This window comes from Panicum hallii, chromosome 1 (assembly GCF_002211085.1).
Source record: "Panicum hallii strain FIL2 chromosome 1, PHallii_v3.1, whole genome shotgun sequence".
Lineage (NCBI taxonomy): Eukaryota > Viridiplantae > Streptophyta > Magnoliopsida > Poales > Poaceae > Panicum > Panicum hallii.
This window is the reverse complement of record NC_038042.1, coordinates 52811231-52833334: the sequence shown is the minus strand read 5'-3', so window position 1 is coordinate 52833334 and position 22104 is coordinate 52811231. Positions and strand designations below refer to the sequence as shown.

At 52.9% G+C, this 22104-nt stretch overlaps 3 protein-coding genes across 4 annotated transcripts; 1 reads left to right on the top strand and 2 right to left on the bottom strand.

Moving 5' to 3' along the window:
• Positions 1–2696: 2696 nt before the first annotated feature.
• LOC112898525 (translation initiation factor IF-2-like) lies at positions 2697–5015 on the bottom strand. Its single transcript, XM_025966867.1, has 4 exons — positions 4781–5015; positions 3807–4189; positions 3246–3647; positions 2697–3167 (listed from the first exon to the last, which is right to left on the bottom strand). The coding sequence occupies exons 1-4, from the start codon at positions 5013–5015 to the stop codon at positions 2697–2699; spliced, it is 1491 nt and encodes a 496-aa protein (XP_025822652.1).
• A 5043-nt stretch (positions 5016–10058) lies between these two features.
• On the top strand, positions 10059–12082 carry LOC112877177 (SWI/SNF complex component SNF12 homolog). Its single transcript, XM_025941396.1, has 2 exons — positions 10059–11690; positions 11779–12082. The coding sequence occupies exons 1-2, from the start codon at positions 10162–10164 to the stop codon at positions 11855–11857; spliced, it is 1608 nt and encodes a 535-aa protein (XP_025797181.1). The 5' UTR covers positions 10059–10161; the 3' UTR covers positions 11858–12082.
• Positions 12083–13291: 1209 nt separating this feature from the next.
• Positions 13292–18838, bottom strand: LOC112872748 (ubiquitin carboxyl-terminal hydrolase 21-like). 2 transcript variants are annotated; one of them, XM_025935812.1, is made up of 15 exons: positions 18479–18838; positions 17812–17892; positions 17651–17710; positions 17488–17565; positions 17277–17381; positions 16724–16798; positions 16443–16517; positions 16278–16352; positions 16062–16188; positions 15854–15964; positions 15522–15694; positions 15113–15448; positions 14837–14956; positions 14251–14758; positions 13292–13939 (listed from the first exon to the last, which is right to left on the bottom strand). In XM_025935812.1, exons 1-15 carry the CDS (start codon positions 18527–18529, stop codon positions 13671–13673), a joined length of 2244 nt encoding a protein of 747 aa, XP_025791597.1. In that variant the 5' UTR covers positions 18530–18838; the 3' UTR covers positions 13292–13670. The 2 variants fall into 2 exon arrangements, with proteins under 2 accessions (XP_025791597.1, XP_025791602.1); XM_025935817.1 differs by having other exon boundaries at positions 16068–16188; positions 18479–18837.
• Positions 18839–22104: the final 3266 nt, after the last annotated feature.

The following is a 22104-nucleotide window of genomic DNA, read 5'->3' as shown; positions in this document are numbered from 1 at the left end:
GGGGTCCGGACCAAGGGACGGACCCCCCGCGTCCGGAAGTCAGGGCCTCGGTGTTCACCGGACCTCACTGGACCCTCTTCTTTGACGGGTCCGCTCGCAGCAAGAGGGCAGGGGCTGGCGTGGTCCTCATCGACCCACATGGCGAGCAATTGAAGTACATGGTGCACCTCGATTTTGAAGCCACCAACAACATGGCGGAGTATGAGGCCTTAATCTTTGGGCTCACAGCGGCTCTGTCCCTGGGGTCCGGGAGCTCCTGGTCATAGGGGACTCCCAGCTCGTAATCAGGCAAGTCCGGGGGAGTGTTGCTGCAACAACCCTCAACTCGCAGCCTAACTCATTCATGTAAAAAAGCTGAAAAAAGACTTCGATATGCTGGAACTGCAACATGTTCCACGCAAGGGCAATTCAGCAGCTGATGCCCTCTCCGTGAGCGCATCGACTTAGGCACCTATGCCTGAGGGCGTCTTCCAGAGACGTCTGCTGAAGCCTTCCGCCCAGCCTGCCGACCTGGGCAACGAGGGTCGGACTAGCACCTCGAAGCTAGCGGTCCCGGCGGTGCTCCATCCGTGGAGCCCGCCAAAGGTTGTGTGCTCCCTTGAGGGTCCTGAAGGCCTCAGGGAGCCGCACCCAGTTACTCAGGAAGGTACCGATGCATGGATCTCTAAGGTCCGAAACTACCTGAAGGATAATTACCTTCCTGAAGACCAAGCATCTGCTGAGCGCATTGTCCGGATGGCTAAACGATACACGATGGTAGAAGGGGATCTCTACCGACGTGGCGCCAACGGCATCCTCATGCGGTGCATCACCCAGGAAGAGGGCCGCGACTTGCTCGCGGAGATCCATGGAGGCGAGTGCGGAAGTCACTCTTCATCCCGCACGCTGGTTGGTAAAGCCTTTCGGCATGGCTTTTACTGGCCGACAACGCTCCAGGATGCAGCTGAGTTAGTAAGGACCTGCAAAGCGTGTCAATTCCATGCAAAGCAGATATACACTCCAGCTCAAGCACTGCAGATGATTCCTCCCTCTTGGCCCTTTGCCGTATGGGGGTTGGATATCTTGGGACCTTTCCCTAGGGCCGTCGGCGGGTACCGATACCTCTATGTCGCCATTGACAAGTTCACCAAGTGGCCGGAGGCAACCCCAGTGGTCAATATCACCAAGGCGTCAGCAACTGTTTTTCTTAGATCAATTGTGTGCCGGTTCGGGGTCCCGAACCAGGTCATCACCGACAATGGGACTCAGTTCACAAGCCAATACTTCCAGGAGTACTGTGAAGACATCGCCATCCAGCTCTGTTTCGCCTCAGTGGCGCATCCCAGGAGCAATGGCCAAGTAGAGAGGGCCAACGCTGAGATCCTCAAAGGACTCAAGATTCGGACCTACTGTGATCTTGAAAAACATGGCGCAAGGTGGATTGATGAGCTTCCAAGTGTGCTGTGGGGAAACCGGACCACACCTAGCCGGGCAACAGGGGAAACCCCTTTCTTCCTGGTCTACGGGGCCGAAGCGTGCCTTCCCCCGGAGATCACCATGGGCTCACTACGAGTCCAGTCTTTTGACGAGGATTTGCAGGAACAGCAGCGTCGCCAAGATGTGGACCTCGTCGACGCGCGCAGATGGCGAGCAGCAGTCCGAAACGCACGTTACAACCAAGCGCTCCGGCGCTACCACCAACGGTTCGTGCGTAGTAGAGAGCTCCGGGTCGGGGACCTAGTCCTAAGGCGAATCCTGAACCGAGAGGGCATGCACAAGCTCTCCCCCAGTTGGGAGGGGCTTTTTAAGGTAACAAAGGTGTGCCGACCCGGGTCTGTTCGTCTGGCTGCGGAGGATGGTATGCAACTACCCAATCCATGGAACATTGAACACCTCCGTAAGTTCTACCCCTAGGACCTAGTTGAGAGGAAAATTTTTCCTTTATAATTGGTAGCCCCAGCGTGCGGACCAGGGCGGTGGAGGTCTGCCCTCGTAAACCCGGCCCCTGGTGTACATCGCATAACTTTTCTGTACCAATTCATTAAGGGAAAATTTGTTTCTCGATGTGTCCTTAATATCTACGCAATTTTGGTTATCCCTGTTTTCCCTCACGCTAACCCCCCACGAGGTTTTTTCGTGTCTGTTGCTCGAAGGCCCTACCAAAGCTGCTACACTGCGTCTGCGCCCGGGACCCCTGTCTCGCGGAAGAAAAGGAACCGACCGCCCGGGAACTGGCTTTACGGAGACGTTCTCGTTCTTTGCTGAGGTCCAAGGCTGTGTAGCCGCTTAGCCTGGTTCCGTACCCTAAGCCTATACACCCAGCCTCCTTAGGACGAGTACCGTTGTACCTCGAACAATGGACCCGGGGGCCGGGACCCCTTAGATTCCTGAACTGTGGCTCCGGTGCTCTGACCCGTTACGCAACTTAGTAGGCCTTCGCTGGCCGGACCGGGACCTCATGGGGACGTGTACTAAGCGTTGATCTGAGTCATGTGCAGGACCTCGCTCTTATGGCAGCCAGTCCCGATCTATCGCGACTACCTCCCAGGGGGCCACGAGACCTCAGACCTCGGTTTACTCAAGAGCACCTTACAGATCGATAACCGGGAAAACAGCTAAGTTTTTCGCTCAAAATACTTAAAACACTCAATGCATTACTGATAATATGTACAACATTACGAAGTTATGTTACAAAAATAACTAAAAAGATACTGGCACTACTGCCCTGGCGGTCCGGAGGCACTCCCACCTTCTGCAGGTTCGGGGCGGCGCCGGAGGTGAGCTGCGACCATGCCCGCCGCTTCTAGGACTCCTTCCCGCGCGACGGCCGCCGTCGCCCGGAGGGGTCCGACCAGAACAGGAGTCAGCTGGATGGCGGGGTCGTGGCTCCGGAAGCTGGTGAGAATGTACTCCGCCACCCCCCGAGCAACTTCGCGCCCTTCCGTCTCCAGGAGGTCCTGGATGTTGGCCTCCACGTCCCGAACCCGCTCGGCAGTGGTGTCCAGGACCTGGAGTGCGGCGCCGAGGGGTGAAGGAGCCCCTGACACCCAGATGGGGTTGGCCCCGAGCGATTCGAGCAGAGGGTTCACCACGCCAACCCATCTCGTAATCCGATCGGTGCTGGCGCCCCGCTCCGCTAGGAGCTCCTCCACCTTGGCCTCCCTCTCTCGGAGGGCCGCCTCGCGCTCCTGGAGTCTTTGGGTCCCGGCTGCCAGCTCGTCCTCCACGGCCTCTTCCCGCTTCTGGAGCTCCTGGAGCCGGGCCACCTCCTCGGCCTCGCGGGCCGCCAGCCCTTCCTCTCTCTTTGCCACCGCCGCCGCCAAATCTGCGAGGGTGGACTTTTCCGCCTCGATGATTGCCGACGCCCTCCTGACTTCGGCCGCCAGCTCTCGGGCGGTCCGCTCCCTGTCCGCTACCGCCTCCATCCTCTCCTCCACGACGATCAACCCCTTAAGGGCTTCCGCTTCCCGCCGCGCGGCCTCCTTCTCCCGTTGGAGCGCTGCCGCCTCCCGGATGCGAGCTTGCTCCAGCTCTTCCTGCAGAAGCTCGCGCCCCTGCACGAGCTTGGCGCGCTCCTCGGTGTAGCGGGTGGAGACAGAGTTGATGCGGTCGCCCAGACGGACCTCCCAGTCGGAGAGTCGGTGGCGCTCGGCCTCCAGCTTCTCCCACTCCCGGCGCATGCCAGCCTCCAGCTCCTGCTGAGCTTGGTGGCATTTGGCTATGAGCCGGGGAAGACGGATCTCCGCCGTGCTTGGGAGGAGGCGCCTTCCCAGCACCACCTCTGTCTCCTCCTCCTCCTCCGCCGGTGGTGCGGAGCTGCTGGCAACCTCGGCGACCCCTGGTGCCGTCGCCTCCGCCGCTTCCGCTGCCTCCGGTGCCGCCGCCTCTGCGGCCTCCGGAGCTGTGATCTCCGCCACCTCTGCTGCCTCTGGCGCTGCAGCCTTCGCCATGGCAGTGGCCCCTTCAGCTGCTGGCTCAGCTGGTGAGGGCCCGGCCTCGTCGTCTGAAGCTGCTGCCGCTGTCTCCATCGCTGCAGCGGCTTTGGCGGCCTCCTCCTGGGCGGCAGCTTCGGGTCGTGGCAGAGTGGAGGCCTCCGGCTCCGGACCCATGGGCCCGGTAGTTTCTGGAGCAGCTTCGGGCGGGGGTCCTCCTGGGGTCGGCGCGGCGGGTCCCGGTGCTGGCTGGGGGCCGGGTCCCCCTGACGGATCATCTGAAGATTGGGGCCTGCCATATCACCAATATGGTTAAGGGGCCTGCCATATCACCAATATGGTTAAGGACCGGAAACCAAGAGAGATAAAGAAAAGCTCTTAGAAGACTGCTTACGTATAGTCGTACCACTCCCATCTGGCTCAGGCGGCTCGAGGGAGTTTCCTCCCTGCCGAGGAGCCCCCAGACCTCTGCTGGGAGTCCTCGGCCACCGGCGCTTCTGGTGGTGGCGGTGGGGACTATGGCCTAGCCTCGGGCGGTGGTGGTGGCGGAGGAGTCTGTTGTCTCGGAGGAGGCCGTTGCGCTTCCTCCGGTCTCCTCTCCGTCTGCCTATGTTGTGGCGGAGGTGGTGGAGCCCCGTTCTGCTCCTCCGCCCCCGCCGTTTTCTGGCGTTTGGGCGCCGGCTCCCCGACCAAGGAGCCGTCGCCTCGCTGGAGTCTCCGGGATTTGCTCCCTTCGGCTTGGCTGCTTCGTGCGGGTACTGCCCCCTGAGCCTTGTCGCTCCCTCGGGCCGGGGCAGCACCCGCATTGTCTTTCTGCCGGTGCTCTGGCAGCGGCACCTTCTCCTTCCCTTTCCCGCTGGGGGCCGGACCTCTGGGCTCCGGCTCCCCGGGACCCTCGTTGGTGCATTGCTGGCGGACCGGTGAGACGCTAGGGATCTGGAGCCTGCGGTTGGGGTCGCCCCCCAGCTGCCGGACCGCCAGGCCGCCCTCGTCCAGGGTCGGCATTGACGCCAGGACTGATGACCGCAACGCCTGGTCCTCGCACAGGGCCTTCACCCCGCTCGGGAGGACCAGAGACTCTGGAATGAACATCTCGCCGGTCATCGCTCGGACCGCCGCCTCCAGCTCCGTCCTGGTGAAGTCGCCACCAGGCCCGCGCGCGATCCTGCAGCAGTCGTTTAGCCCCGTGTACACGTAGGCCATTCGGGACCGCTGCTGCAGGGGGGCGATTCGCCGCTTCAGGAAGTCGCCCAGCACCATCATAGAAGTCAGGCCGCTCCTTGCCAGCTTCTTGATCCGGTACAGCACCGGGTCGAGCTCCGCTGGTATCGTTGGCCTGGCCTTCCATGTGCTCCAGTCGCTCTGGGGACCCTCTGCCGGCAGTTCCAGGCGGTCGTGGGGGTCGGTTGCCGCGATGACCCAGCCTTCACGCCAGTCCTCCCACTTGGAGCTGGAGAAGGCGGGAATGTAGGAGCTGGCCATCCCGTGCCGGAGCTGGAAATAATAGGCGCCGATCTCGCCGCGCTTAGACTTCCCGGTCCCGACTAGAGAGTAGAAGTGTTTGAAGATGGTGGTGCAGGAGCGCACCCCCACAAACATCTCCATAAAGTGGGCGAAGACCGCCATAAGGAGGACGGAGTGGGGGGTGAGATGATGAAGTTGGAGGCCGAACTCCTCCAAGAGCAGAAGAAAGAAGGAGAAGATCGGAGGAACCAACCCGCACATAATGTACGAGTTGAAAAGGACGAACTCCCCGGCAGCAAGGTCGTCGAGGGGGATTCTGCCGGCCCTGACCTTCCCGGCTTGCGCCGGCGCGGTCCATCCCAGAAGGCGCCGCACCGCGTCCAACTGAACCTGGCTCTGGAAGCGGCGTGGGAAAGGAAGCGAAGACATGGTGAATGCTGGGGATGGATTGCAATGGAACAGAGAAGAGAAGGAAGCCGAGCGCAAAGGGGCTGATCGCAGAAGGGATGCGGAGACGAAGGGCCGCTGCGGCGTCTGTTGTTGGCAAGAGCGAAAAGGTAGCCGTTCCCTTCGGCGCATACCTTTTATGCAAAAGGCTGCTGCCTTCTCGCGCCCGCGGCGACCGAGGAGAAGTTGAACGGTTGTCTACACCAGGCCCCTTCCTCCTACACCCAATGACTGGTGGGCTCGGGCCCGCCAGTCAAAGGCGTGACTACTGGAGGAAAGGGGGAAAGGCGGAATCCGAACCGCCCAGGTCGCAGGATGGGCTCGAATAAGACAAGAATCTGAACCGCTTGTCGCGCACGGCGCGGGCAGGGGACGGGCCTCTCGGGGATCCCGCTTTGAGCAAAAAGACCTCCATGCCCTTTCTCCGCGAGAACAAGCTGTCCACCGGGCGCGATGCTGGGATCTGACCCCACCTACGGGTTCGTCCCTCTCCCGAGGTGGGCCCGGAGACCTCTGTCGGTACATACAGACAGGGGTACCTCCTGCTAGGGTGTCCAGGTCCTTAAGAACTCACAAATACGTAATCTACCCTCGGCTTCTGGGGGACGTGGCATACGACCAGGGCCTGACAGCTGGGACTGTGGTCTCCGGACCCTCCCCGAGCTGCCCCGGGTCAGGGGTCTCCGCGTCCCCAGGAAGGTTGGAAGAGCCCTCGGGTAGCTCCTGTGGACCCAATCTCCTCAGGGAGGTCCGAGGGCGCCACGTGTGATGGTCCGCCCATCACAGGCCAGCCCGCTCCGACCGGCCTTAGGGGCCCGGACCCCCCTTCCCCCGGGAAGGGGTCCGGCGCTGCCATGTGCCGTCCTGCGGAGGGAACGGGGCTGGCCCTGCCGCGTGCCTACGGCTGGAGGCCCCTTACGGATCACCTCTCCACCTACCAGCATTTAATGCGGTAGCTGGGCCGGGCGCGCCCAAGTCAAAAAGAGCAGCCTGCCACTGACACACGGGGCAGGTAGGCTGACACTACGGTAAGACCGCCTATTTCCAAGGCGGCGCGTCGTATCACCGTGCACAGTGCGCGGACTGTGTACAGTCCCATCACGACGCTGCGCGCATGATGATGGCCTGTAATAGGCGAGCCAAGGCGTGCGCTGTAACAGTACGCACGCAACGGGTCAGTGCTGTTTCACCGCCTGGCAGGAGGTTCCATCCCAACAGTGACAGCACGACTTCACTGTTGGGCAACGCTGTCACCGGACACTGTGCAAGATAAGGCTGTACACGGCCATATCCTGGCTGTGGATACGCACATCAACTTCTCGATCGAAGAGGACTACGGAGAGGAGCTCGAGGAGATGACCTCCATATCTCTCGTAGAACAGGCTCCTGTTGGCCGGACCCACATGTCGGGGCCCCGCTCGGTGTAAGCACTCCCCTTGGACTATAAAAGGGAGAGTGCACTCGCTAGAAAGGGGATTCGGATACACAAGCACAAGTCCAGGCTAAGTTCCAGGCATGCTTACACAATCAATACAACACCAAAGTGGACATAGGGTATTACGCTCCGGCGGCCCGAACCACTCTAAATCTTTGTGTCCTTCCTGCACTCATCTGTCCACCGATCGAGCGCCCCTAAGTCTCCTCCGAACCCATCCTTAACTAGGATTAGGCGGGTGCTTTTCGCCACCCGGCTGGAGAATTCCTCCGACAGATACGATTCTAAATTATCCCTAGTTTATGTCATTATGTGGGACAACAACGACGTTGAGACTAGCACATGCATTAATTGATGATCATGTTTCACGGATCATGGATATGGAGATATCGGATTAATGATGTGGACACATGTTGGTGAACATGGTGTTGGATTAACCCACTCCAAGAAAATGTTGGGATTGTTATTTTGTATGTGCCATCAATTGTTCTTGAGTGTTATACCTACTGGATCCTTAGACCTGAGATCGCCATTGTTTCTCACTGTGTGTAGTGGTGCATCTTGGGGCTGCTAAACGCTACTCCGTAACTGGGTAGTTAAAAAAGTAGCCTATAGGTGTGTCATGAAACATGGAATGGGATGTGAACGGATCAAGATGGAATTTGCCCCTCCTAGATAACGGGAGAGATATCTCTAGGCCCCTCGAGATAGTTGGATTTGAAAATGCATGGCCATGCCAAAGTGATTAAAGATTTAATCATTATGACTAAAGGTTAATTATTAATAGAATCCACTATTAGATCGAGAGAATGGTCGAGCTATCATAAAGGTGGCACGCATCTCGCCTTGAGCTTGACTGGTATCGTGTGGCAAAGGGATCGGTGTATGAGTATATCTAAGATTCGGCCGATATGATCTTTATGTGTATTTGTGAGTCAGTGTGCCCTGCTAGGTGCCGCTATTGACTTGTGATTCGGAAATGATTTCCGATCACGACCACCTACACATGAACCTAACGGGTTACATATTTAAGGGGTTTGGAATGTTGGAAAACTTGCCTGTATGATTGTCTCTAGTGTAAGTGGGAGATTGTTGGTGATATGGCCAAGAGCCCATCATCACAATACGGTTTAAAGGCCCAAGAGGATATTGATCCAAGAGGGATTAGGGTTACTAATAGACCTATGAGATAGAAGCCCATTAGTACGCCCTATATATACGAGGGAGGGGCTAGGGGGGCGACACAACCTGTGAGCCGCGCCACCTCCCTAGCCGTCGCCCCCCCTCTCTCGGCCGCCGCCCTTGCCGTGTGTGCGGTGCTAGCACACCGACGCCCGGCGTTTTATCCCCGTACCTGTGGACTCCGTGGAGGCGCTGCTGCGACTGCTGCGCTGATCGGCTGCTGGGATCAAGGACGAGGATATCGGTTCGTGGGACGTGATCGACTACTTCCTCTACATCGACGCGCGACTTTATCCGCTGCGCTGCGCGTCTAGTGGTAACGATCTATGATCTTCTACTCGCAAGTATCTTGGGTATATGCGGCAGTGATGCTAGCGCAGCCTACCCATTTTGCCACACAACTTGCTTTACTTGCCCATACCGCTTGATACGGCAAAGGAGCCTGGCCACTGGCCAGGAAGGTGCTGCTACAAATACTGGAGGTATCACAAACCACAGTGTGAACCACAGTGATGTGCTTGCGTGGCCCCCAATAGGGACATGGTGGAGGTATCAGAAACCACAGTGATGTGCTTGTGCGCCTCTAGTAGTAGCCACATTGATGCGCCTGCTGTCGCCCAGAGAAACCCTATAGCAGAAAGCTCTGGATATTCTTCTAGCTTCTCTCTTAACAATTACGCTTGAGCAATGTAGGGTGACTGAACAGCAATTGCAGTTGAAGACACTCCTGCAATCATGTTGTTAGGCGCTTGTCAGTTCAATAATCAAAGCATAAAAAAAATCAGGGATAAGTGGGATCCGCTGATCAATGCTGAATGGTAACCGATAATCCTTATGATCAACAGGACAGAAACAAGGACCGCAAAGAAAAGCATGATAAATAAAAAAGTCGTACATTTTTCAAGCAAAGATAACCCTTGGTAGCTGGATGCTGTAGATTATCCCTGTCGCCCGCACGCTTAATGGAGTAACATGGACAGTGAGGAGCACGATCGAGAAATCAAGGGTGAAAGATAACCCAATTTGGACCAAAACGGAAGTAAATAACTTGGGTTGGGTTGTACCTGTGCATTGCACACCCTGGTTGATACGGCGGTTGATACGGCGGTCGCTGACTCGCTCTTGCTCGCCGTCGTTCTGTAAGAGGAGTCTGGTACGGTACTTTGGTAGATAGTGGCTCGCTCTTGCTCGCCGTCGTTCCGAGAGAGGAGAAGTCTAGTACGGTACTCTGGTAGATAGTGGCGGAGTTATGGTTAAAATTTACCTATGATGAATATATTACGTGCCTAATGTATAATCATACGTGATAAATTATGAAGGTGGCTGGGGTGTTCGTAAGCCGCAGAGGCAGGTACGACGGCCGCCATGACTCACCATATTGGCTCCACCACTGCTGGTAGAAGGAATTGGAAGGGGAAAGGATCTGCCATAGGAAGGAAACAAATCTAGGAATGTGGTCGTGGATGTGACATCGGAAAGGACTTACTTCGTAATATTTCACTTCAACTAGGGGGTTTTCTAAACATGTGCCAATTGGGATGCTCACGCACAGATCCAATCCGTCCAGTACCGATCCGATGGCTGCGGTTTGCTCGTGGCATGGCAGCACCTAAAATGTGCCGTAGCACTGGATATGCAAGGGTCTCCAAACCCTAGCTCCCTCAATCCCCCCATCCCCACCCCGACCGAGATCCGATCTCGCTTGCCGCCGCGGTCGCCGCCATGGCCTCCGGCGGCAACCCCAACCCCACTGGCGGCCCGCCCCAGCCGCGCCCGTCGCATCCCCAGCAGCAGCAGCCGCCGGGCGGCTCCCCGGCGACGCCCATGACCCACCTCCGGCCACCCTCCCTCGCCGGCTCCCCGTTCCAGGGCGTCTTCCACACGCCGCCGTCCCACAACCCCGCCTTCCAGATCCACATGGGCGCCTCCTCGCCCCAGACCCCGCTCATGGCGGCCGCCGCCGCCGCGGCGGCGCAATCGGCCAAGCGCCCCCCGCAGAAGCCCCCCGTACGGCCTCCGGCTCCCGGGTCTACCTCGGCCGCCGCGGCGGCTTCGGCAGCTGCCGCGTACAAGGCTGCTGCGGCGGCGGCCGCCGTGGCGAACTCCGGAGGCGTCGACCTCACCCCCGCCGCGCGACGCAACAAGAAACGCAAGCTCCCGGAGAAGCAGCTCCCGGATCGCGTCGCCGCGCTGTTCCCGGAGTCCGCACTCTACACGCAGCTGCTCGAGTTCGAGGCCCGCGTGGACGCTGCGCTGACGCGGAAGAAGGTGGACATCCAGGAGGCCCTCAAGACGCCGCCCTCGCTCCAGCGTACGCTCCGCATCTATGTCTTCAACACCTTCGCCAACCAGGGCCCGCGCACCATCCCGCCGCCCAAGAACGCCGACCCGCCCACCTGGTCGCTCAAGATCATCGGTCGGGTGCTCGAGGATGGCGCCGAGCTGGACCCTGCCAGCGTGGTGCCCAAGCACAACCCGGTGTACCCGAAGTTCTCCCAATTCTTCAAGAGGGTGACCATTGCGCTGGACCCACAGCTGTACCCTGAAAATCCATTGATCATCTGGGAAAATGCGCGTTCTGCCGCCCAGCAGGAAGGGTTCGAGGTGAAGAGGAAAGGGGATAAGGAGTTTGTTGCGAACATCCGCCTGGAGATGAACTACAACCCTGAGAAGTTTAAGCTGTCACAGCCGCTGATGGAGGTGCTTGGGGTTGAGGTGGACACTCGCGCGCGGGTGATTGCTGCCCTGTGGCAATACATCAAGGCGAAGAAGCTTCAGAACCCAAACGACCCTTCCTTCTTCATGTGCGACCCTCAATTGAAGAAAGTGTTTGGGGAGGATAAGCTTAAGTTCGCAATGCTGTCGCAGAAGATATCACAGCATCTGACTGCCCCACCGCCCATCAACTTGGAGCACAAGATTAAGCTATCAGGCAATGGAGCTTCTGGAAGTGCTTGCTATGACGTGCTGGTGGACGTGCCTTTCCCTCTGCAGAAGGAGATGATGGCATTCCTCGCCAACACGGAGAAGCACAAGGACATTGAGGCCTGCGATGACGTGATATCTGCCTCGATCAAGAAGATCCATGAGCACCGCAGGAGGAGGGCTTTCTTCCTGGGTTTCAGTCAGTCCCCGGTGGAGTTCATCAACGCTTTGATAGCTTCTCAGAGCAAAGATTTGAAGCTGGTCGCCGGCGAAGCGAATAGGAACATTGATAAGGAAAGGCGTGCAGACTTCTACAACCAACCATGGTAAGCTCAAGTTACGATTTACCCTTTTTTTCTTGAACATCATGTATCCATGTGCTGACAACGTGATTTTGGTTCCACGATGAAATAGGGTTGAGGATGCTGTTATAAGATATCTGAATCGCAAGCCAGCTAATGAGGGCCCAGGCGGTGGTGCTGGTGGTTCTTGAGGACAGGATTTCCTCTAGTGCCCTTTTGGTGTAGAAACAAATTATCTTTTATGTATTAGTAGTAAAATCCAGCGGTGTTAGCGAGGAGATTTGTTCAGTGTTGTGAAAGGATGTTCGGGCTAGTCACTGTATGTTGTGTTCTATATTGCCTAACTATTGTGGAAGTATAAAAGCCAAGCGATCAACTGAGCCTATGATGCTGTGAGGACCCATGTTACCAATTCTTTTTGTCTTGGTCGTGATCTTATCTGGAAAATTAAGATGTTGAATTGGGTAAAAAGAGAGGTCATCTGAGCTTCTTACCCATGTTGCTTCGTTTGCATAAAAATGAATGCGTATGTTTGTTGGCACGTGCCATTTTGTACGTGTTGTGCCGGTGCTGTCACGTGGAAATGTACAAAGAAGTGTAGGTTTCATTCCGATATTAGTCCACTTTTTGCATGCCCTGTCCCACTTGTGTTTCTTTCTTGGACACACTCTTCTGTGAACAACCAGGTGATAGTAGCCTGAACAACTCCACCGCTCAAAGTCCAAACAAGTTGGTAATGACAATAAACTGAATATGATTTCATGACTTCATGTAACTACCAGCAGCGCTTGGTCTTCTTTGCTAAGATCCTTATCACCAGCTGTAGCAGGTTTTCGCTGGTGCATTGCCATGAGAGCCAGGACGAAGTGGGGCGGATACATGAGCAAGTAACCGCGCATAGTATCCGTGATGGCGCTCCGCGCTCGGCAGGGACTCGGGGGATTGAGCTCGCGATGCATCCCCTTTTAATACTCCTCCCACCTGTGAGCTCCCAGCATTGCCGTGTTCAGGGTCAGGCGCTCCACACGGTTGAACAGCACCGTGAACTTGCCAGGTCCCCCATCGTGGCAAGTCCTACCCCGAAGCTATCTTGGATGTATTGGAGAGGCTGAAGCGCCTCCTCCGTAATCCGGAGCCGGATAGCAGGTTTTACGCTGTGCCAGAGGTCATGCTTATGCATATATGATGATACGAAAGGCAGGTTGTTCCCGGTTTTGCTACGAATCGTGGATTCACTGGAGTCTCAACTCTCAAAGCCATTGGAGAAAAAGGAAAAAAACCGGTTTATCATTTAACAAATCGGTGTAAACCCGCCGTTCTTCCTTCAACACGTTTATGCTGTTCTGCCATGCCATTGGCAACCCTCTGCATGAATCTTCGTCCCGTATCCCAAGTACCCAGCGGGACCTAGATGGTCCTTTTCACTCCGGAGTCTCTTGCGCTATGACCCTCTTTTGACGAGCATACAATGGTTGTTAGATGCCATACTATCTTTTGCCATAGTACAAAACATCAAGCCGGAACCCACAGGGAAAACACAACAGCGGTAATAACAACAGCAGACGAGACGATTAGTCAAGAAAACATCACTGTCAACTAACAAAATTGTTGTTTGACATGTTACAGGATTGAACAAGACTTCAGATAAAACTCAATTTAATTTCTTTTCCCTGGTTATGTTCCATACAAGATAAGCCCTGTTCTGCCCAAGTACGGCTACCTACTTAACAAAATGGGCAGTTGGCACATGTGCAAATCCTATAGAGCATAGGTGTGCGATGACACATCACGAGAAGCAAAAATAGTAGATTAACGAACTCTTAAGCTCTTCTGCACCCTGCAATCAATCTAGCCAGCCATGAAGTCTATGACAGCTAAATTAAATTAGGGAGCAATGGAGGACAGCATAGATACTAGACCAAGGTATACAGCAAAAGAGTAGCAAAAGAAAACAAAAAGGCTATACAGCAATACAAGACTTTTGGTGCCCAAACTTGAAAATACCTAGCATTGAAGAACCAACTTTCTTTTCTTTTTGTCCAGAGGGTCACTTGCAGGGCATCTGCGACTACGAGGCTCCTGATTTGCATTTTGCTGCGTGAGCATGCAGTCCATGAGACCTTTTCTTCTTGAGGATGGCATGCCACTCATCAAACGTCTTGCATTCTGATCAATGCAAGGGCCCTTCACAGCTTTAGATGCAGATACAGCCTTAGTTTTCTTCGCCTCAGATGGAAATTTCCGATCTGGAAGCAAAGGAGTCTCTTCATCATCTGTAAATGAGATAGGCAGAAACATGAGCCTTTAGAAGGTGAATGAGCAATGTTTTCTACATGTAGGGCGATCAGCAGCATTGAAAAACAAGTATGCATTCAAGATAACTAGTACAATGCTGCAAATCTGATTTCTAGAATTGAAGGGTGAAGTGGTTAGAATGACATTGTCTAGGGGTCCATTAATCAATGAATCATAATGTAACAAGACAAGAAATTGAGGTTAGAATTTTATCAAGGAAAATAAGATAGATGGTTTGCAAAAATAAAACCAGAACTTCATAACAACTATAGTTAGAATGCATCCTTACCATAGTCCTCAAACTCAAACACACCAAACTCATTATGACAAACCAATCGCTTGGAGCGCAGAGGAGTAGACGGCCTATCCAGATTGGTAGTTTCTACACTGCGGGGACATCTAATGGCATCATCGTGGAGAGATGGTCTTGATGGACTGATTTCATCTCTTGTGTTGTTGATGTTGGAAGCAACAAGTGAACTTCTCTTAGATGGCTCCTCAGGACAGAATGATGCTTTGTATTGGCTGGTTTCAACTTTCTCTGACTCCTCTAACTGCCTGGCATCATTTTTCTCTAACTTATCACCAGAATTACTGCTACTGCCTCCTCCAGAAGTTGAATAGTTTGCATCAATATTTTCCAAAACTGACACAGGAGATGCACCACGAGTATTCTCGGCATGTAGGGCATCCTTGCCCTCTAGCAAACTAGAGAACCATGGAAATTTGCCCTGCCTAACATAGAAGAGAATATATGCTTCCTGCTTTAATTCCCTCTCATCAGTAATAGAATCAACCTGCAAAATGAATGGCATCTTACAATGGAGAAAAGGTTCATGTCATCAAAGCAGTATCAACTGAATTGTGGCACATACATGGGAGTCATTCATCAAATACCAAGTGCTTGGTGAAGAACGAATACTGCACACATAATGGCCATAGTTGGGTAACCCAGAATGCTCAACAACACCATAAAGATCGTATTTCAGCTCCCCCTGCATTTGAAGGTATAATAAGGCATTAAATTTACCTAAGGGGCAAAGTTATTGATTCGGTGAACAGAGGGACTTGGATCCAAATCCTTAATCTAAAACTTCCTAGAACAGCTTCTGTCTTCTAAACAGACACTTAGAATAGAAAGAAAAGCTTACCGCTGTGTCTGGGTTACTGTGGAATGGCTTCAAATCAACCTCCAGAGGGTATGACACATGTTTGTCAATCTTCTCAACAGAGTTGTCAATGGTGGTAAAACGCTTCAGATGAAATGCGATGACATCTGGTGCTCTATGAAGTGTAAGCTGTTTGTTCTTACAAACTTGAGCATTGCATCCTTCACAGGTGAGCTTGTCTTCAGAGTCCCCAATCTGCTCTACCTTGGTAAAAGATTTCAAAGCATCTTCCAGGCTATCAACCTGATCAATCTCCAAGCTTAGATCCAAGAAGGGCTCAAATGTCTCTGAGCTGTGATCACACTCACAGCAAGACAACTAGATACAAAGAGTAGCGTTAGCTGTGATGCAAGTGCCAAGAGAACAAATAGGCGATGAAATACTAAATTACCTGGCTTTTCAGTTGGCCTCCAAAAATCTCCTTGACTATACTTTCTTCATCAAAGGATGAGCCCTTGCCCTTCGACATGGGATCAAGGGTACACTTATGCAAGTTATCAAGCAAGCAACGTAGGAATTCATGTGCATCCTCTTGCTGTCCTGGTCTAAAATCTGAAGATAACTCTGGAAAATATTGTTGAGGAACCACACATCACTTAACTTCACACTAAAGGACTATAGCAAGCTGGCAAAAGTTCAAAAGTATCACTAGCTCAGCACATTATTTGAAGAGTAAGATAAACTGAATGGTGAAAGGAAGCATAAGGATGTGGGAAAGGATACTTCTTAAATTATCTCTGAACTTCGCTGGCATTATAACAGATCCAGACCTTCGAATCGATTCATCGACATGTTCTTTAAGGGCACAGAAAGAACAGAATCCATCTTTATTATCTGCAGGTTACCAACAGTCTAAATCATGCAAACTAAAATGAAATAGACCGTCAGAAGAAAAAAAAATTGTTGAACAGTAATTTTAAAAAAAAATTACCCATACATGAGCATGGAGTGGAATGATCAGTTGAGCGAAGCTTGAGAAAAAGTGGCACAGTGTGAGTGATGCACTGAAGAGTTGCATTTAAGAAGCATGTGTTTCCCATATTGCTAAGACCTGCTCCCTGTACATGGGAAAAATTTCGTAACATAATGAAAAACAATAAGTCCTTAAGGATTTCAATTATGTATATAACTTAGTGCAGAAGATTACCACAGATTGGGGTTGCCTTCTGTAAGAAAAGGACAAAGAAAACTGCTTATCTTCAGCATCACAAGTTTCACCAATCTATTGAACAAAGCCCATCAATACAAATGACGTGATGTGATGTAAGAAAAACTTGCGCATACAATGTGACTAAGACAATAACAGTCTTACATTCGAGTGGCACAGATCGCTGTTGAGGGGAATCAGTTTCTGATTATCTTTGTCATTCCATAAATTCCATCCATCCTGCAGCAACACCCAAAAATAATATTAGAAACTTTGGAGGCCTAAGCCAAATAACTTGTGCATGTGTAATTGTCTATGCAGGCATATGCACACTGACACACAAAGACATCAATATTTATACATGAAATAACTGCAGTTCCCCAAACGAAATTGGGCAGCATGCCCATTAAGGGCTTAGCAGTACATATCAGAAGGGGGGGACTTACAATTGAATCGAGCTGCTCTGTGCTAAGGGGTTCTGGCTGCTCAATTGTTTCTCCATGTGGCACATCAATTTCATCCTAAGTTGAAACCCAAAGAGGAAAAAATTAGGGATCTTCTGACTTCTAGGCACATAATTCAGATACTATTTTTTCGCAAAAAAAGAACTCAGATATTATTGTTATATATAACAACAATAAAGCTTTGTTGTCCTAAACAAATTTGCAGTGATCTAGAGATGATTCAAGCGCATGGATTGCTAAAGACATGTTATATATGGAATTATAATTGTAGATCAGCTACCTGTAGTATGAATTGTACCCAGTTTTTTTTAATTTTTATGCAAAATTAAACAAAGTTTTACATCACTATCCCACTATTAATCTCTCAAGAAAACATGATTTAGCATAACAGGCAGGCTTAGTTTTGCTTCATAATGTGCAATTCCAAAAATCTGGTGTCAGAAAGGATTGTGCACAATTTTTATGTTATTGAAGTCTAAGAGAGAGAGAAAAACAGGGGTGTGAAGAAAAAACTGGCAAGGCGAACACTTCATACCACTGATTGTTCCATTTCCATGGCATCTTCTACCAAACTAGCTTCCTTATTGATTGGATGTGGTGAATGTGACTTGCCGTCCCCATCAACTGTACCAGATATGCCCTGAAACAACACATCCACAAACCCGTAAGCAGGATTACTGAAGAAGAGCCCAAACAAATTCACTAGAGCCATCAGTTCCTAAATAGGGCTGGGTGAAAGGACACACCTCAGGTTGAGGTTGCTCGCTTCCAAGAGAAGAAGATGTGATCAGGACGTCATCATCCGCCATTGACTTCAGGCCACTCTATATCAGATAATAGTCGTCCCAAACTGATTACAAGCTATATAACATACCAAAATATCACATAAATCTCGAGTTAGAAGCTCACATTGTGGTCAGTTTCATTGGCAGCAGGAGCACAAATGCTTTCCCACGAATTTGAGTAGCTCTGTAAGCAGAAGCAGGAACACAAAGAGACAAATTATGAACTGGAGCATAATAACACATGGACACTACAATTTTGGATAGGAGCATGAGTTAGGAGCTTACAACAGAGCGAATTGGCTGGCACATGGAGAAAAATGGTTGACGCTGCTCAGTATTCTCATCCCCATTTTCAGCACTGACCCCCTAACAGAAGGGATCCTCACAGTTAGATCCTTATTTTCATCATGATACAAAGAGTACAGAGTAGTACTTTCTATGACAGCAATTGCCAGGTAAATGCAAATAGAGTGAAACAGAAGGTTAGGACAAAGGCATATCGGAACTATCACCATTTAATTTCGTTTGAACATGGTGTACCGTTGCACTGAAAGTTCATAACGATTTGAGCAAAAAGGAAAGGATCACTGCATCACGGGCATTTCTACATTACAGGCGGTAATAGCGATCACTGCTGTAGCCAGTGACGACGGGGGCGCCGCCGCGTCGGTCCCGAATTAACCAAATCGGGATACCAACCCGCACGAACTCCTCGTGCCCAAAATTAACGAGACTCGAGCGGAAGCAACCGCAACAACCCAGGCGAAAAAACGGCCTAGAACGCCAAAGCCCTGACGCAAGCACCACCCAGCAAGTCAGCCGCCCCAACAGAAACCACTCCTCCAAGTCCCCAACCCCAAGCGTACCTCGCAAGCTGCTGCTTCCGGCAGGACCTAGAAACTTCGCAACCCCAGGCCGATCCATCACCCAATCAAAAGGCAGCGAATCTCACCGGAGCGGAGTCGAGCGGGCTCAGCCCCGCGGCGCCGTCCTGCTCCGCCATGGGGATGAAGAGGGAGGCGGCCGCCGATTAGGGTTCCGCGCCGGCGGGTTAGGTGAGCCGGCCGGTGGGTGCGGGCGGGCGGGCGGGAGACCTGAGATTCGGGGGAGAGGGAAGGTTGGTTTGGTTGGGGGCGAGACTAATCGGGCGGAGGGGAAGCAAAATGGAAGGGGATTTGTTGGTTTGGGCGGTAGCGAAGGCGAGGGAAATTTTTTGGGGAAAATTTCGGGTTTGAAACGGAGGCGGGCGCGGCGCGTTTCGGTTCACCTGACGCTGCGGCGAGCGGAGCGCGGAGGTGGGCGGAATGGAAAAGAGGGGAAACGGACGAGGGCGGGCGGCTAGGAAGAGAGCAAGTGGGTTTCGCGTTTCCCGCTCGCGGCGCGTGGGGTCGTGGCGTGCGGGCGCGGGATATTTTTTCCACCACGCCGCGCGTTGCCCGCGTCGAGCCGACTTGTGGGTCAAAGTCAAACCTACTACCCCGGTGCCTATGTGGCCAGTGGTTTGTGGACCCGGCCAAGCGTTTCGTTGTTTTCTGAATTTTCTTGTAAAGCATCATCCTCGTATGGAAAAGTACAAAGAAATATATCAATGATTTTTGTAGATACTGACATACTTTCCGTCCCATAACTGACCATACTAACCGTTTGTATTCATGTTTCTTGTCTTCTTTTGTCGTTTATGTATTCTAGTACTTTCTTTGTTTCACAATAGAGTTTAGATTATTATCTTAGGTTTGGTCAAATTTACATAAAATTACATCAAAATCTGTGACACAATATAATATCATCAAGCAATCTATAGTTTCAAGATGAAATCATCTAATATCGTTTTATGTTGTAAATTTTTATAATTTTTCTCTACATTAACAAAATTTAAAATGTCTATCTTTCGACAAAACTAAACATAGCTTATTCTAGAGCAAAGGGAGTAGATAACATTGCAAAAGTTGATTTACAAAATTGCTAACATGTAATAATGTATGGGACTATAGGTTCACCTACTCAACGCTCCAATATAGTAAAAATAAAACCAATCCCCGAAGACACATCGCGATCACAGCCATTGGTTAATCTAGACGATCGATTGAAATATCCAATGGCTCACTGCTTCTGTCGTCACCTTGGGTGGCACCCGCCGTATGTTCTCTTCCCCTCTAACCGCAGTCGGGCCTTGCCGCCGGCCGAACAAACCCCACGCGCCAAGCCTTTTCTGCCTGTCTCACAGTTGTCTCGCCACCTGCACATGCGAGCTGCGACCCATCTCCCACCTTCCCCGTAGCATATGGATCTAACGATGAAAACGGACGAAAAAGATCCCGTTACCATCCGTCCATATTTCTATATTTGTTCCGTATTTAGCTAATAGCTAAATGGAAATGAAACAGAAAATATGCCGGAAGTAACCGGGAACAGAATGGAGAGATCCTACCCATATTTTCAGAATGCCATTTTCAACGCATTCCTTTTTGTTTACATATTTATTTATACAGTATGGATAAAGTAATTTAGATTGTGATTGGTTGGTTGCACTAGTTACCAGTCAGGCTAGCCCTAAAGACTAACCTAGACTAATCTTAATCAGGCTAAATCAATGCAAGGTACTCGTATTTGGTTGGGTGGTTTAAGATAGTCAAGTATGTTATTTTTACCTTGTGCAATCTGCATAGTGGGAAGTGAAACTCATTTACCTTTCGAGAAAATTAGGCTAGAGAGTTTTTGCATTTCCGAAGCCTGACTAAATAGCTAACTAGGGAACTAAACATATCTAATCTGCACTCCACAAATCTGGCTAGAGGTTTATGCACCTAACCAATTACAACATTAACCTACCAACCCAGCCTATCACTCAAATATATCCAAGATCCATCCACATTGCATTTCTAAGGCTATCTCCAGCGATATCCTCTAAATCTCATCCCCTATCCTTTTCCTCCACATCAACTTCATTCTCTATACTAAACTTTACTCCAACAATATCCTCTATTTCCATCCTCTATACCCCACAATCTCAATTTTTTTCTTTTTTTTTCCAACCGCCCGCCCTCCTCCCCTCCTCCTCCTCCGCCCGCCCCTCTGCCTCCGCCCGCCCCCCCTCCTCCTCCGCCGCCGCCCGCCCCCCCTCCTCCTCCTCCACCGCCCGCCCTCCTCCTCCTCCGCCGCCTGCCCCCCGCCGCCCGCCCCCCCTCCTCCTCCGCCGCCGCCCGCCCCCCCTCCTCTGCCTCCGCCCGCCCTCCGCCCGCCCTCCTCCTCCTCCGCCGCCGCCCCCCCTCCTCCTCCTCCGCCGCCCGCCCTCCTCCTCTGCCTCCGCCCGCCCTCCGCCCGCCCTCCTCCTCCTCCGCCGCCGCCCCGCCCCCCTCCTCCTCCGCCGCCGCCCGCCCCCCTCCTCCTCCTCCGCCGCCCGCCCTCCTCCTCCGCCGCCCGCCCTCCGCCCGCCCTCCTCCTCCTCCGCCGCCCCGCCCCCCCTCCTCCTCCGCCGCCGCCCGCCCCCCTCCTCCTCCTCCGCCGCCCGCCGCCTCCCGCGCCCGCCCCTTCCTCCGCGCCCGCCGCCTCCTCCGCGCCGTGCCGGCCCCTCCTCCCTCCTCCCGCGCCCCTGCCCCGCCGCGCGCCGCCCCGCCTCCCGCGCCCGCCGCGCGCCGCCCCCTCCTCCGCGGCCGCCCCCTCCTCCGCGCCCCTGCCCCGCCGCGGCCGCCCCTCCTCCGCGCCCCTGCCCCGCCGCCCCGCCCCGCCCCGCCGCGCGCGCGCCGCCCCTGCCCCGCCGCCCGCCCCCCCTCGCGCCCCCCTCCTCCTCCGCCGTCCGCCGCTCCTCCGCGCCCCGCTGCCGCCCCTCCGCGCCCGCCGCCGCTCCTCCGCGCCCGCCGCCGCCCCTCCGCGCCCCGCTGCCGCCGCTCCCGCGCCTCGCGCGCCCCACCGCGCCCCGTGCCCCGCCTCCCGCCGCATCTCCCGCGCGACCGGATGGAGGACGTCGGTCGTTGCCCGCCTCTGTGCGGGACGCAGAGCGCGTCCCCCATTTTACCGTATCGTGTAGAGTTTACCGATGGAGGGATACAGAAGCTACAGTGTTCTCTATAATAGAGAACAGATCCTTTTCCGGTATAGCGCTGGAGATAGCCTAAAGCCTGCCTAAAGAGCTAACTAGGCAACTAAATATATCTAACCTGCACTCCTGAAACCTAGCTAGGGGTTTATAGATCCAACCAACCATAATTTTAGGTTAGGTTTGATTACTACACGGTTTATTACAAGTCCCGTCACATCGGATGTTTGATGCTAATTAGGAGTATTAAATATAGGTTAATGATAAAATAAATTCCATAACCTCTAGACTTTTTTCGAGATGAATCTATTAAGTTTAATTAATTTATATAATGCTACAGTAAATATGTACTAATTATATATAGGATTAATAAATTCGTCTCACGAATAAGCTGCACCCTTATACACTTAGGGTGGGTTCGTTTCCCCTTAGAGGGCTCTGAAAACTCTAGAGTGCTCGCTCCCTCTAAAGAATCGCGGCCTCTAAATAAAGGATCCTCGCACGACTAGAGATCGGATTAGAGGCCGGTTCGGTGCCGGACCTCT

Coding starts and splice junctions, on each gene's coding strand:
- LOC112898525 (XM_025966867.1), bottom strand. CDS start 5,015: ATGACCGGCGAGATGTTCATTCCAGAGTCTCTGGTCCTCCCGAGCGGG. Junction 4,190..4,780: donor CGGGGAGCCGGAGCCCAGAG/GTCCGGCCCCCA, acceptor CCCAATCTTCAG/ATGATCCGTCAGGGGGACCC. Junction 3,168..3,245: donor CGGCCCGCGAGGCCGAGGAG/GTGGCCCGGCTC, acceptor CAAAGACTCCAG/GAGCGCGAGGCGGCCCTCCG.
- LOC112877177 (XM_025941396.1), top strand. CDS start 10,162: ATGGCCTCCGGCGGCAACCCCAACCCCACTGGCGGCCCGCCCCAGCCG. Junction 11,691..11,778: donor GACTTCTACAACCAACCATG/GTAAGCTCAAGT, acceptor ACGATGAAATAG/GGTTGAGGATGCTGTTATAA.
- LOC112872748 (XM_025935812.1), bottom strand. CDS start 18,529: ATGGCGGAGCAGGACGGCGCCGCGGGGCTGAGCCCGCTCGACTCCGCT. Junction 17,711..17,811: donor GCCAGCCAATTCGCTCTGTT/GTAAGCTCCTAA, acceptor TTCTGCTTACAG/AGCTACTCAAATTCGTGGGA. Junction 15,695..15,853: donor GTTCAGAGATAATTTAAGAA/GTATCCTTTCCC, acceptor AATATTTTCCAG/AGTTATCTTCAGATTTTAGA.